Genomic DNA, 15708 nt, shown 5'->3' with positions numbered 1-15708 from the left:
AGAAAACAACTTCCAAGCCAAGTGCTGCTTGAAAGAGGTACGCCCACCCCAGTCGCTTATAAGACTGTGCTCAGGGGTTACTGCTTGTGACGCAGTTTCAAATGGACCCCCCAGTGGCTATAGCTGTGCTTAAAAGCTGTCTGCTCTCTGCCTCTCTGGGGCTTTGCTCTTTAACCATGTCATGCACATATGTATGTGGCCTACAGCTGCATCATGGGAAAGCGTAGAGCATTTTGTAAGATGAAAATCAAATGAGTACTTGGATGACAAACTCCTGAATTTTCAAAGCTCAGGTCACTGAGAGGCACTAGTTGGGAACCTAGCCGTGGATGAGGGTACCTAAAAGTAATTTAAAGAAGAAGAGCTAATGGTCAGTGAGTATACGCCATCTGCCAGTACATGCTTTGCACACATCAGCCACACTGAACATCTTAAAAGATTTAAGTGCACTTGAACTTAGCAGCTGCATTTCAGCTCTTCTGTGGGATTCGGGATTCAGTTTGACCGTTCACAAATAAAGCAGGAATAGAATATCCTTTTCTCAAGTCTGCCCAGGTACTCACTGATACATGCATAACCATGTTTGGCTTATCACGAGGGTAGTGAATGTCATTGTAAACACAAGTTTACCATTAACACCATCTTCAAAAATGCTCCATTGAGCAGCGTGGCCACAGAGACTGGGTGTCTTAAAGGCATGAGTCACACCCGCTCCTTTAGATCAGAGAGATTGAGGACTCAACCTTTTATAAAGTAAAATAAATGCACTAGAATTTAAACCTGGTCCCTTTCCTTCATGTGAAGCTATGAGGTAAGGAAATGTTTCCTTTTCTACCTCACTCTGCTCTGCTTACTGAATCAGAAGACTCCAAACACGTGGTCTTTCTTAGATACATAGGAAAGAAATTGGGGGAAATTTGGAGACTTTTGTGTCTCCTTTCCCCTCTGCCTGCCCCATTCTCCTCCCCCCAACCCCCCATTTTCAAGCGCTCCAAACCTCCACCTCCAAACACAGTAAATGAAATGCTAATCTATCACCAGCAAATTTAGGCTGACAATACTGTGAATCGACCGTATTGATGACATTGATTACATTTCAAATATTTACACTACAGTGAGACAAGCCTAATTTATTCTCTAAAGAGTTCAAGGTAGGGCTCAACCGTTTCCGAGTGGGGGAGACAATGGAGAAATGTTTGTGGTTGCTATCTGCAATAATCTGATGCTGACAGAGAGTAGTATTTTATTTAGTAATTAACAGTGTAAAGGGGAGAGAAGCTGTCATGTTGGTTCTTAAGCTGGAGAATGTGATGAAAGATGATATCTGCGATCTCATCCTTTCTACTTGTTTAGGATTGTCAGGATGAGAAATGTCAGCATTATGAAAGCTCGGCTCTGCTCTTGATATGATAAAACCCTTCAAAAGCCAGTCTTCCTCCATCCCTCGTCCCCCTCCTTTCTCTCTCTCTCTCTCTCTCTGCACTTGCTTTTTATTTATCCTGTTTTGTTAGATGGCAGAAATATAATTCTTTTCTTTCTTCCTATTATAAGCCACCATTTTTGTTTTATTATATGTTTCACAACCCCTAATGCCCCACTGAAAATTACCTTGTTAAATGACAAAGCCATGAATCCTTTCCACCATTCCCTCAGAGGTTTGAAACAGTCAACAGACTGTAAAGAATAAATAATAAAAAAGTATTGATTATTTTGATGACTGTGAGATTCAATTAAGTATTAATTTTGCCCTCCAGTGGACCTATCAAGGTATTCAAAAGGGAGGATTTGGCTCAGCTAAATGCGTGCTGAGTGCTTCAGACTTAAATAGGGAGAAAATGTGTTTACCTACAGTATTTGAAGAAGAAGTGCATTGATGCACAGAGTCCAATATTTAAGTGCTGTGCAAATTAAGCCCTGGTGACAGTGACATTGTTTTCCGTGGTATGAGTATTGACTAAAGAAGTGAATTTGATGACAGCTTAAACTATTTGTATTGATTAACATTTTCATAGATTATCATGTGTCATATCAAATTCACTTTTCAGGAATGAATACATTAAAAAAAAATAACCCCAGGCTTACCACAACCAATGTAATGATGGGACAAGACAGCATGTGGCCCTACCTGCCCCTGCGCTGGTCACCTGTCTCCTGCTCAGGAGCCATTTAAGCATGAACTTGGCAATAAATAGCTCCCAGAACACGCAAAAGGGGCACTTCCGGCTTTTCTCTCCCTTCTGCCTCTGATACCTGTGCCACCGCAATAGCATGCGTCTTAGTTTGCAAATGGAATAGAAGGCTGCCCTTGGAAAAATACTGCTGATCCTAAAATGCCCTCCTAACGAGCTGAAGATAAAGCAGATTTAAATTATTGGGGGGTAAAGTTTGCCTTTTCGGAGGTGATCTTTGACTTCTTTTTCTTTAATGCTCTGGGCATAGGATGCTCTAGGTATCCGAATTATTGAACAGAGTTTGTAAGTATTTTTCCAATTCCTTTCAAAAACTGTAAACCAATTTTCATCTCTTTTATTGTTTGCTTTCAAATGTTCATTTGATTTGGCGTCAGCTGCAGTCCCAAATCTGGGACCAGCGAAGTCAACTTCTAAGGGTGCTGCTAGAATTTACATAAGAAATCTCTTTCATTCCATTGAAAGCCTTTGGATGACTCTTTTCTCCCTGTCTCTTTTTTCTGCTCTCGGGATAGGGTTTAATTGCTTCTCCCCCAGGGAGAGGGCTTCCTAAAATAGCCCTTGGGTCCTCCCTAGGGTGCTCCTTCCTTTTGAGTCTGTTGCCGAAGTACAAACCCCGCACTTTCTTTTTTTTCTCTTCTTGCATTCAAGACAGCACAAGGTGTAAAAACATTTGCACAAAAGCACATCCCACAATTAAAGCTGTGTTGGTTAGGTTGCTTTCAAAGAAGTTTTTTCTTTTCTCTCTCTCTCTCTCTCTCTCTCTCTCTCTCTCTCTCTCTCTCTCTCTCTTTTTTTCCTCAGAAGCCTGCATCTCTCTCATGCTAGTTGAGCTTTAATAGGGTGGGGAGGAATGGAGAACTCGGATCTGTAATAGCTCTTCACTTGACTGCAGCCAGCAATAACAGCGGGAGCAGTCAGAGATAAGAGAGAGGGGAGAGAGGGAGAGTCTGTGTGTGGAAGAGAGAGAGAAGAGGAGAGGGAGACAGAGGACACGCACACACTCAAGCAGCCACTTTTTTTTTCCTCCCCTTCACTCTTTTCCCCCATCCTAGGATCCAATGATAGCTGGACAAGTCAGTAAGCCCTTGCTGTCAGTGCGGAGTGAGATGAATGCGGAGTTGGGAGGTGAGGACAAGGCTGCTACTTCAGACAGCGAGCTGAATGAGCCCCTGCTTGCGCCCGTGGGATCAAATGACAGCGAGGACACTCCCAGCAAGCTCTTCGGTAAGTCTGTCTAGGTCTTTCATTTCACTCCTACCATGATGTCCGGAAGAGCCATCCACGCCCTCACCCCCTCCTCTTTTTTTTTTTTTTTCCTGTTGTTCATTCAATTTTCTTCTAAGTACCAGAGAGGACCTTGGCATCTTGGAGGGGCTGAACCACCCCAGCTGATGAAGCCAGCTGGCTGGGAGGGTGTCCTCCAAACTTTTCCCAACCAGAAACTTCCTCCTGCCCCTTTGCACTGGTCAGATATTGCTAGCGTCCCTGGGCTAGAGATCATGGGGAAAAAAAGAAGAGGAGAATCATCGTCAGGAAATCAGTTCCATTGTGAGAATTGGTTAACGTTTATTGAATAAATATCGACTCGGTTTCGGGTTGCTTCGCAGCCTTTTGTTAAGGGGAAGGAGAGTAAAGAGTTATTATCTGTAGTCAAAAGACCAGAGAGGGGAACTGAAAAATATCAATACCGGTCATTCTCTGCCAGGTAAACAAAGGTGGCTATGGGAAGGGCACAAAGACATAACATTTTGTGATCACAGTTAGAACGAACATCTCTTCTCTTAAAAGGGTGATGAGGGAAGAAAATAGGTCCTTGGCATCCCTCGCCTCGGCCGCTCTCCTTTAACAGAGGTTTATAGCCTCATCCTAATGTAGAGGCAGCCCAGAACCTTTTTAGAAATCTTCGTTTCGTAAACAAAACAAGAAAAAGGAGAGTGCCACTCCAGCAAAGACATCTGTCATTCAAACAGATGGCACTCTGTAAGCCAACTCAAGCAACTCTGATCTCTAATCAGAAAGGGGAGCAGGCTGTGTTGAGGCGTGTGACTGAGTGATGGATGGTGGTAGATGTCTCTGCTGGGAAAGCACTTTATGGGAGAGAGTGACATTAGGTTTTCAGAACAGTTGTTCCTGAAACACTTGCTTTTAATTATTTCCAAGCGTTTATATACTTCTGACACTAAATATATGTTATCTATACACATATATAACACATACTAACCTGTTCATACATATATATACTAACCTGGTATAGGTACCTCAGAGTATATATGTATTGATCAGGCAGAGAACAGGTTAAAAGCTGTCAAGTGCCTGAACTGTAAAGAGACACAGCATCATGGCATAGACTCCTTTATTAAGAAAGTCATTAATTCAGTTAAAAACATGAGCTTAAAAAATAACTATAGAAAAATGCAGCTTAGTTTGGCAGCTCTAGGCCAGCTTCAACACAGGAGTGTTCCTCTGATTTTAAATACTCACTCAGTCAAACACTAGAGGAGTATTGCAGAGAAACTTTCTGTATCAAATTTTCTGTTGGTAAAATACTGTTTTGTAGTTAAGAGTATAGGAGATGCCAGTTTCAAGAAATTTTTTCGTATGACCCTTTCTTGCAAAAGCGGCAATTTCACTTCTGACATAAATTTTCCATACCTAGGCATTAAGGTTTTAGTATTTTTACTCTGAAGAAATATTTTGTTGTAGTCTGAGTTTTTATCTGTGTAAGAAGAGTTATGTCCTAAAACACTCATTTCATTTCAAGGGGTTAGTGAGAGAAGGCAGATAAAACTGTAAATTGCAGGAAGGCAGAAGCCATGCTCCAGCCTCTTTGATGTTGAATATACTAATACTAAGCACTCTGACTTTTAAAAAGTAATCAATTGTGAATTAAACATAACTGAAGATAATGGATTATGTGTTCCTAAACTTTGCTTGCATTTTTTAAAAGTAAATGCTTTTTGTAGACTTTGACTTAAAACCTCAACTTGTTGTTGTTGGTTTTCTTTTCAGATAAACCAATAGAAGGGTAATTAATTTGGCTTCTCAACATTTGTTTAGATTTTCCAATGTTGAAAATTGTCATAGATTAGTTATGTCACCTCTTACTGATTGGCATGTGTAGAGAAATAAGCTTAAAAAAAATCCAAGGTTGGGGGCGGGTCAAAGAAATTTGAATTAAAAGTTCTTTGAAAAGATATCTTAAGTGGAATCTTTACGGGGTAACCTAAGGAATCATAGCGTAGTTTAGAAATCCTAGCAGGTTTTAGAAGGTACTCATCTTTACTTTGGAATACTCACCTTCTGAGTTTGTGCGAGAGAATCCAGCAAAATCTACATCTTATATCTACTATTTCTTGTTTATTCACTTTTATTTGGTCTCTAGAGTGCTTTTTAAACACAATGTGAATCTTTTCCAGTTTCCTATTAGGTTAAACGAAATCAGTAGATGAACAGTTTTGAAAACTTAAGAAAAAAAATTGGAGACAATTTGAGAAAGATAGAATAGGAAGCAGCCCAGAAGGATGCTTTTTTTTTTTTTCTTTTTTACAAAGTAAGCTGTGATTTTATGGTGACATTCTCATCGATGGAAAATTAACTGAATATTTATTCTGTCCATTTCATTTTACAGTAATCTTACCATTTATTATCTCATTGGTCTCTCAGGTTTCCTTAGCTACTGGTTCTTTTATGCTCTCACCTTTTAATATTATTGGGACTTAGCATTAGGAACTCTAGTCTATGTAACTGGCTAAAACTTTCTAGTATAATTCTCAGAATTTTACTAGAAAGCAACTAGTTTACTACCAACTTTGGCAACACTTAATGGGTGGTAATTTAATGGATCATTATTTTACTTGACGTATGTTCAAGTTTTTTGTTTTCGTATATAGTTGTGATTATACTCTTCACTTGGTAATGAAGAATTATATTCTTCACGAATAACTGAGAGCGTCCAGGTTTATCTCTAAACAGTGCTTTTCTAACATACTCTCTCAAACCATCACTCTTACAGCATATTCATTGTATTTTTGAAAACTGAGCTTCTGGAGTGAAAGGAGCAGATTAAGACAAATTTTTTTTTTTATATCTTGGTCTGTTTACTTTTGTGGAGAGACATTTACCAGTGAGAGGAGACAAGAAGAGTTCCATTTTTTATTGTACACGAAATTTCAGTATAAATGGATTTCTTTGGAGTGTAGTCCCCCTTTTGTGTCTTGTTGAAATTAGCAGTCCAGAGGACGTCTGTTTCTCTCACAGTATGGCACCTTCAGCCCAAAACTACAGGAGGAAGGCTAATACGGATGCCCTCTATGGATAAACAAAGGAAATTCCATTTGTTTATAAACAAATAAAAAGGAACCATTGGGCCCTTTTATGCTTCTCCTTAAATTGCACCTCTGCACTTTACAGCATCCAAAGGGAAACACACTCTGCAGAATGTTTCAGTGTTCTCAGCAGCTCAGAATAACAGAAGAAACCAGAAACCATATGCCAGCCTAAAGAGAAAGTTCAGAAAAGGGCCCTTGTGTTTTATAAAGTAATTACATCAGAGGTAATGTTTTGCTTAACTTGAACAGCCATGGAAACTAAAGTACACTTAGGAGGGATGAATCCTCATTTCATTGAGAAATGTGTGGTTAGCTCGTTCTCTGTGATATCATTAAGTGGTACATTATTTATTCTTGTAAAGCCTGTGGAATAACTCTTCCTTTTTCAGTTCCTGACTGTATTATGCAAAGCTCTGAGCCGTAGGAAACAGTATGGAGGAGAGTAGACTTGCACGTCGGGAGGTATTATCAGAGAATCTGGTTCTGTGTCTCCCTGTGTTTCAGCTGCGTGATCAGATGAGTGATACCATGCAGGGCTGGTCATTTAATATGTGATGAGTGATGTACATATCGGAAACCACTCTCAAAACTGGCCTTTGGCAAACAGTCTCAAAGGGATGAGGTTGCTGTGTTTCTCCAGTGACATTTATAGCACTCGTGTCAATGTGGTACTTCAGTTTTAGTTATGCCCATCAAGAATTCAGTGTTCCACATTCAGTCAAGTTGGATGCTAAAATTCAAATGGTAGCATCAACAGCTTGGAGGAAAATGGCCCCAGAAAGGATAAAAATAATATATATCCCTAGAAAACATATCTGTACTAAAGTTTTCCCATGCAGTCTCAGCAGAAGAAGTGAGATCGTATAAAACATGCAGTAAATATTTTCTCTCATATATATTTGAAATTCCAAAGCTGATTTATTAACAGTCCTCCTCCTGGGAATCTTTTTATTGTTTCAAGTTGAACCTCATGATTGCTTTGCTTCAAGTCCCAACTACCTTGGGTGGCTGGGTTAGTTTCTTAGTGGTACCACACTGCACGGGAACTGGGCACACAGCTCTAAAGCCTTGAGCTGAAACATAAACAAACAAAAAAACCATTTATAAACCTTGTGCCTGAAATAAAAATTGGTGGTTGGTTTTCTCTTATGATATTGTGTTTCTCTGGGTTAAAAGAAATTGCATGCAATGATACCTGTAAGGGTGGGTATTTTCAACATCATTTATCTGTGAACTATTGCAAAAGGGTTGAAAGTTGGGTCAGTGATTCTTAGCTAGAAAATGCAGTATCTGTAGGGTTTTTCTTTTCCTTCCCTTTCCGTTATCTTTCTCATAGAAACATGCATTAGAAGATTTTTTTTTTTTTAAATTGCCATCCAGTTTGACTTGATTAGAATTTATGGCAGTGGAGTCGTTTCCAATGGCAAAAGGATAAAGAACTAAATTGTCCGTCACCCCTTGAGGCAGTGGTCTCTGCAGGTCAGCGTGGAGGTCGTTGGTTGGGCGTTATAAGGACTGCACTTAGTGGTGAACCTGCCTCTTGCCTGTGCATAAGTGGAGGCCGTCATTATAGCATCACTCACTCTCTTTATTACTTTATTTAAACATCTTTCAATGCCTTGATATTTGTAATATTCTGATAAAATATGCTGGGGCCAAGTAATCAGTAATGGGGCTTAAGCGCAAGAGGGTTTTAGCTGGGAGTTGATGAGGAAAATTCCCTAGAGAAATAGATTTACTGAAAATATGAACCATGTTTCTGGATCTTTTAAAGTTTCAATATTATAGCCATTGAAAATGCATACTGTATTTTTCACTGAAGAGAGTGTGTTTTGTTAGAGAAACATTAAAACAGCATCTTTTAAAATCAACTAACTAATCCGAGTAATAGATTTGAGGCTAAACAAGTTATTTAAAAAAAAAAAAAAAAGAAACCAGTAGAAACCTGTATTTGTGTAAGTAAATGAGATGCATGATAAGGTATTTGCCAAAAATCAATTATGGTTTCATACAAGCCCTTGTGGTGCTTCAAACAAGCCCTTGTGGTGCTATTCTCTGACTACTGAGGGGGAAATGCACATTTAGAGACATTTCTTAACATTTAAGAAAATCTACTGCACCAAGGTATTTCTTTAAAAAGTCCAGTGTGTGTGTTTAGACAAACTTGGTTTAGTGTTCTCCACTCCCAGAAAACATTGAGATACTGCACTGATAAATAAATCCACTTTAAATAGCATTAATGTGTAATCTTGGAAATAAAAATAAATTCTTATCAAATGGCAGTGATGTTCAAACTTCACACCATGTTCGTTACATTGAGCTGTGTTCATTTCTACGGGGCACTTTGATGGAGGGAAGTGCACAATACATGACGTAAGATTCAGTGGGGACTTTCTCACTGCCTTCTTTTTCCATCTCTTTGCCATGCCTGGGGTACTCAGGTTAGACCTCTGTATAGAGAAGAAAGTTCTATATTGCAGTGTCTGAGGATGCTACTACCTGGTAACACATCAGTGAATCAAAATGCTGATACAGATTTACACTTTTTCTTTGATTTTGATTGCGAGGATGCTTATATTTTGTTGTCCTTGTTGTTAAGTGGTGCTGTAAAAAATCTGAAAGAAGACAAAGTATTAGAAATGACACTACTCTGTACCATCATCCCTTAAAATGATCCCATTGTAGTCTTTTTATTGTCTGGGATGTTTTAACTTAAAGGTTACGTGGCATCATAGTGTTTTTGTAGTTCGTCCAGCTCAGTTTATGTCATAATTAATAAATAGAGGTGCATTTCGGATTCAAGCTCCCAAGGCTCAGCCCTTAAGTAGATTGCTTTCTTTCCCAATTACCTTGATTTAATGATAGAGTGAGCATTATTCTTTTTCAAGAATTGACCAAATAAATATTTTCCCCCACTTCAAAAATGAGATGTTAAGTGACTGTTGGCAGTGGACTTTGCTGGTTATTAGACAGTAAACAGATAATTTGTGAGAGAGCAGTTATTTTCTTTGATTGGCGACCTTGCTGGTTTATGTTTGGGGATTAATAATACATCAGACATTCACACATTAAAAAGAAAGTAGATGTGAAGGAGGAGGGGTAGAGGATGCAGTTCTGCCATGGGGCTGCTCCAGATTATCCGAGCCTTCCCTGGGAACGGGGACGGTCAGAGGCGCTGGCACACTTGCCCAAATATGCACCTGGCTCCACTTCACATGCTTCTTGATTTTCTTATGCTAAAGAAAAAGATAGCAAAGTGTTTATACCAAACTGGCACCCTGTCAGGGGGCAATCTGTGTAAAGTTTCCTGCTGTCAGGTTAATAAATTTTTAAAAAATATCCAAAGGCAGAGGTAGCTAGAGAAAGCTCATAGTAACAGTTGCCATTCTCCAGCAGATGGGTGGATGGGTTTTCTCTTTAACAGCCAACGTGGCTCTGGAATTTTCTCATTTGTTGTCTTCCTAGGTTCTATACTTCACTGGTGTTTTTGTTCAGCTTTCCTTTTATTAAAGCCATTTCAGTCTTACTTTTTAAATGTTTTCCCTTTTAAATTTACAATATCTTTTCTTTGAAAAGGAAATAGGTGAGCATACTTTGTTTCGAGATGGTATTTTACAGTTGCACATATACCTTATGCTGTGAATCTGAATGAGGTTCTAAATCTGTCAACACTGGGCTTTTCTTTGGGAATAGCTTCACGTAATGTTTATATTAAAATTCATTCATAAAGGAGTATTTGGGCTTTGGCAATATGGGGGCTTCTGATGAGGTGTGTTTATTAAGCCTGTTGACCTGACTCAATATTTTAAATGTAAACTCCCACCTTCTGCTTCTCAAAGTCAGAAGAAAATGTATCTAAAAAAATGATACAAGTGAATTTATTTACAAAAGAGAAATAGACTCACAGACATAGAAAACAAACTTATGATCACCAAAGGGGATAGCGGGGCGGGGGGGGAGATAAATTAGGAGCTTGGGATTAACATATACACACTACTATATATAAAGTAGATAAACAGCAAGGACCTACTGTAGAGCACAGGGAACTATACTCAATATCTTAGAATAACCTATAATGGAAAATAATCTGAAAAATTATATATGTACATATATATGTAACTGAATCACTTTGCTATACACTTGAAACAAACACAACATTGTAAATTAACTATACTCCAATAAAAAAAAATAACTGATATAAAAAAAGATAGTCCACCTGAAAAATAGTCAGATTTCATACAAATATGAAACAAGGGCACACTAGTTTGGTGACATCTCACTCTATGTTGTGGCAATATTGTGAGCTATGAAACATGGACTGTCTTTAATGCGAACACAGGGGTCAGGAAAAAATAACACTGAACTGCTTTTGGTTGAAGAAAGTTTGTCATTCTCAGAGAAATGGAAATTAACTTTTTGGGTAAGTGTTCAGAAATCATTTTGAAAAACTACCTAGTCAAGGCACATAGCTGCTAACTAGCTGCTAACATCCCTTTTTAATTGTTAACTGATACTTAAAAAAAAAATCCTAGATGTTAGATGAATGTCTGTACTTCATCTGAGGATTTAAAAGAAAATCCATGCTCCAACTTCTCTTAGTCAAAGAGCTTTTAAGGTCCTAGAGTGGCAAGAACATACTGTTTTTTATTTTCATTAAAAACTGAGCTACCTGGAACAACATAACTAATACAGTCTGAGTCCCTTTTATTAGAGGACTGCACCGCTATCAAACCTATTTGAAAATATGAGAAAAATGATCAGATTACAATTAGAGAAACTAAGTAACATCATTACATAACTAAATACATTACATATACTAAATTCTTAAGAGGTTTGTTGTGCTGAAGACCATTTGAAAATGGGATTCTGTAATGAAACCTGCATTCCTTAAGATGGTGAATAATTAAAATAAAACCTGTTAATTTAGCCTGAGAATGAGGTAGAATATTAAGATATTTTTAGGACACTTATCATGTACCAATGATACCCGACATGAAACAATTCAACAATTTAATGAATGTATTTGTCCTGCTAGACATTGTTTGGTATTTGTAGTTTTCTGAGCATTTCTTCTTTTGCTGTGAAATAATCGTATTTTCCAGATTGGTGTACTTTCCAAATATCTTGTGTTATTTTCATTTCATCCTATTAATGAGAAAAAAAAACCAATTGTGATAAAAGTTTGTGAAAGCCAAGAAACCCATATTTAAAGATTAGTATTAATATAGTGTTTTAAAATAACAATGCACATTTTCCATTTTCTTATCACTTCCATACTTTATTTTTGTTTTCCTTTATTTTCTTTCTTAGGCACTGTGAATGCACAGTGAATAAATGTAGCACTACCCACGTAAAACATGTGTGTCTACTGTGTGTTCATATTTTCTCCTGTGTTCATGTGACACTTCAAATTGTCTTGCTAAATTTGTTGTATGAATATTTTCTCTATCATAAAATTAAAGAATTCTAATTTATAATAATAAGCTTTAATTCACTCTATCCATACATCACTTAAATATACTTCTCCTGTACCTATGTATATTTTAAAAAATAGTTTCCAGATAAACTTAATAAAATTAATAGCTTGTCAATAAAGGACAACTAGTTATATTATAGTATTGCTTCAGGCACAGTTGGGCTTAATCCAAATTCCAGTATCTTCTTTGAATCTGCTATTCACTGAGCAGAGGAGACAACAGGATCTCTCAGAAATTGTACAGTTTAATTCAGTAAAGAGATTTGGGGTTTTCTGCACAGTTTGATTTATATGGAATAGATATACATTTTTAAAACATACAAAACTTGCCCATGCTAAAGAAGATGCTAAATTTTAGGAACTTAAATATTTGTCTACTTGTGGGATATGCATACATTACAATATAAACATTTCTTTTTCTTTTTTTAAGTAGAAGGCATTGGTGCAAGAGTTAGTAAGCGTAATTTTGGTTACACATTCCTGTAAGAATTCCATGTGCCTAAATATACATTTACATATACACATATCAAGATAGGCTGGATGGTTGATATGATTTAAAAAAATCATTTTTGAAACATTTGCTGTTAAAATAGTGTGGTGTAATTAATCTCCTTTTGCAGTTCTTGATAGCCATATATGTGGTGATTTGTCTTTTACTATCAATATGGCAGGATTTATTTAGATAAATTAATGGTTTGGGGTTATTGCACATCGCTGTTAAGGTAGAAGAGCTAAAGGATGAATTTGATTTAAAAATGCAAACATTTGAAGCTACTTAAAAAGCATGAAAAATTATTATTGCAGAGTGAATTTTTGCCAAAACCAACTGAAGGTAGAAGAAAATTAAAAAATCGAATAGAAAAACACATTTTCCTGTATTAAAAAATGTATAGACGCAGAAGTGGTCTATGGGGTGAAATGCCCTTTTACAAACCTGCATTTTTTCCCTTAGTATATCTAATTTCTTTTAGCAAAATAGAAATATGTCCAAAAGGAAATATCCAGTTTTCAAAATGAGAAGCCTGAAAGGAATATCAAATAAAGCTAACATTTTAACGGCTCCATTTAATTATATTTATATACTGCACTGTTATGTACGCATGGGTAAATATTCAGAATAGGGATCATCTTGATTATGTGGGAAAACTTTCACACACTTTTGGGAAGAAACGTACATCATTGTTTTGGGTGTAGATTGGCTCATCTTATTCTGACTTCTAAAATTAAGGCAAGTTTTATTCTTAAGAGATACCTAAGGAATTGTTCAAATTTTCAGGTATACTGGTCTGTTTCTTTGCTTTAGTTTGGGATCTTTACTTCTCCCATTATATTCCACGCTCATACTAATTCCGTAACAATCCAATAGGAATCTGCTGGCAATCAGAAAAGTGTTAAAACTAAGCATCGCTTTAAAAGGGATTGATGTCTACAGCTGCTTGCTTAAAAAAACAAAAAACAAAAACTGGTCAGATTGGAGATTGCTGATGGCATTGAGATGGTTGTACTAGCCTAGGATGGTAGCTACCCATCTTGGCATCTGTAGTGTATCAATATGTTTTTATAATGATGCAATAATCTGAACCCTGTAACAGTTTATGGTCCTTCTGAGAATTCTTATGGATTCTTAGAGTGACAGAGGTCTGAGAAAAGATCTTGAAAGCTTTCACAAAATCTGGCTCGGTGACAGAAAGCTAGCATGAGTGTGATTTAGCTGCTAAGGAATCCTATTGACTGGGAACATCATTAAACTTTTAAGTTAAAACTAAACCCACAAGACAAATGGTAGATATGAAGGGTGAAGGGTACCCAGAAGGATGGCAGAAATTAAAAAGTACTGAAGGGTCTGAGATAAAAGGCAAAATTCAGCAAGCTCAGTGCTGATCTGCATATCCTACTTAGAAAAAGGATTTTTGTTTGTATACTGTTCTGAGTAGTGCCATGTGCCCTGGAAATTGGCATGAGTGCATTCTGGAATCTATCAGACTTCGTGGTTGCTTTCTTAATTTTCCCTGGCTATTTTTAGTCCATGATAAATAAGGAACTTGAAGTTTGAATCTAGGACCTGTGAGATATAAAACCAGAAGCAGCAGGAAATAACTATGACGAGTAACTTCACATCAGTGTATGCCCACAGACACCAATCTACTTAACATTGGTAATACCGCTAATTTCTTTGGGCTTTTTAAAATACACTTCCACAGGAGCTCTCAAAACCCATAAAAGTGTGGCATGTAAAGTAAATTGTTTGTCACTTGCCGACGACCTGCCATATTTATTGTCAGGAGAAATGGACATTCGTTGGGAGAGCAGTTGTTAAAGGCCAAACAATTTTTAAAGATAGCAAAGATACGTGAGGGTTTTCCTTTTTCTAACAATGAGCCACCCCTTCAGACATCAAAAGACAAGATAATAAGACACTTCAAGCACAATTCAAGATTATATTCAACATCTAAAGGCTCATCTCTTGTCAGTTTGCATTTACTTTCTCAGGGATGTGATGCTTCTATCATCTTTCTGTCAAGAGGAGTCTGGCAGAAGAGGCGAGAGCTCTTATTTCACACACTTAGGGTTTTTTATCAAATAGCCCACACTCGTTCTGATTCAGCCAAAATGGGGGGATAATTTGAAGAAGGTCATGCACAAGCACAAAAACCTCATATTGATTTGTGAGATTAGAAGGCATTAAAATTGCGCGTTTCTGTTAGTTGTCGAGATGTTTTGTCAGTTTATTTGGTAATACACTTTTGCAGCCTGGAAAAAAAAGATGACTTAAAATTTTCAAATAGATGGCTGAAAGCTAAAATTGTTTCCTTTAATGTGACCATATTTGAACATTTAACAAGTGAATGTAAAAATCATTTAATGCTTTTAGTTTAACAATATTTGAAATTAGCTTATATAATGAAATACTTCATGCAATGTAAAAGCAAAATAGCACAATTGTACCTATCAGAGGAAAGAAATATATGTATGAAATCAGTTTTTAAACACTTTAAAAATTCATTTCGTGTATTTAATATATAGGTAAAAGGTGATGACATTTTCAATATAAATGTAATTATGAGGTTATTTTACAATGGTTATCAAATTTTTAACATTTTGTACCCTGAAATTACAGTGCCATTATATTTGTCATTTTATGCCATTCTTACTATATGTGCCCTTTTCCAGAGAGGGTGCTAAAGAATAAATAAAGGAGTTTTAAAGTTATTATTATTATTCCCTGTCAAAATTCATCACATTTCCTCCTTAGCTCTCTGACAGTCACAAAGCCATACAAAGAAACATTCTAGTTTTATTTTTTCCTGGTGAGTGGGACAGGAGCAGGTCTATAGGAGTTAGAAGAACCAGCTTTTCCTCTCAAAATATAACAACTGATGAAAATAAAACCATGATATCCTGGGATCATTTCTATATTGGATCTTTGAAATTACTTTTCCTAGGAATATTCATCAACTCTATGTGTCTCCATTTCTTACGTTTCTCTTCTTTGCAGTAAGTGTTTTGAAACCGACTTTCTTACCTTTGTGCTACTTTCACATATCAAAACAAAGGAGGTGTACCTATATACCATGTAATTACGGCATGGTGTAATAGAAATGAAATGCATAACTTGTCCTATTTCTTACATAGGTCTTTTCTATATTATACAGTTTATGCATTTTACATTCAACTAAGTGAATTTATCCTCTCAACAAATATTTGTGAGTAT

General features: G+C 36.9%; 1 protein-coding gene across 2 annotated transcripts in view; it reads left to right on the top strand.

Moving 5' to 3' along the window:
• Nucleotides 1–15708, top strand: part of POU6F2 (POU class 6 homeobox 2) — a 445974-nt gene that overhangs the window by 84618 nt on the left and 345648 nt on the right. Inside the window, exon 2 of one of the 2 annotated variants that reach the window (XM_065883909.1) lies at nt 3245–3416. In XM_065883909.1, coding sequence (XP_065739981.1) covers nt 3245–3416 — 172 coding nt within the window. Of the gene's footprint in view, nt 1–3244; nt 3417–15708 lie in introns of those variants that run through there. The other variant, XM_065883910.1, reaches the window with a different exon arrangement.

The sequence above is a fragment of the Phocoena phocoena genome, chromosome 9, assembly GCF_963924675.1.
Source record: "Phocoena phocoena chromosome 9, mPhoPho1.1, whole genome shotgun sequence".
Classification (NCBI taxonomy): Eukaryota; Metazoa; Chordata; class Mammalia; order Artiodactyla; family Phocoenidae; genus Phocoena; species Phocoena phocoena.
This window is presented reverse-complemented; position numbering and strand designations above follow the sequence as displayed.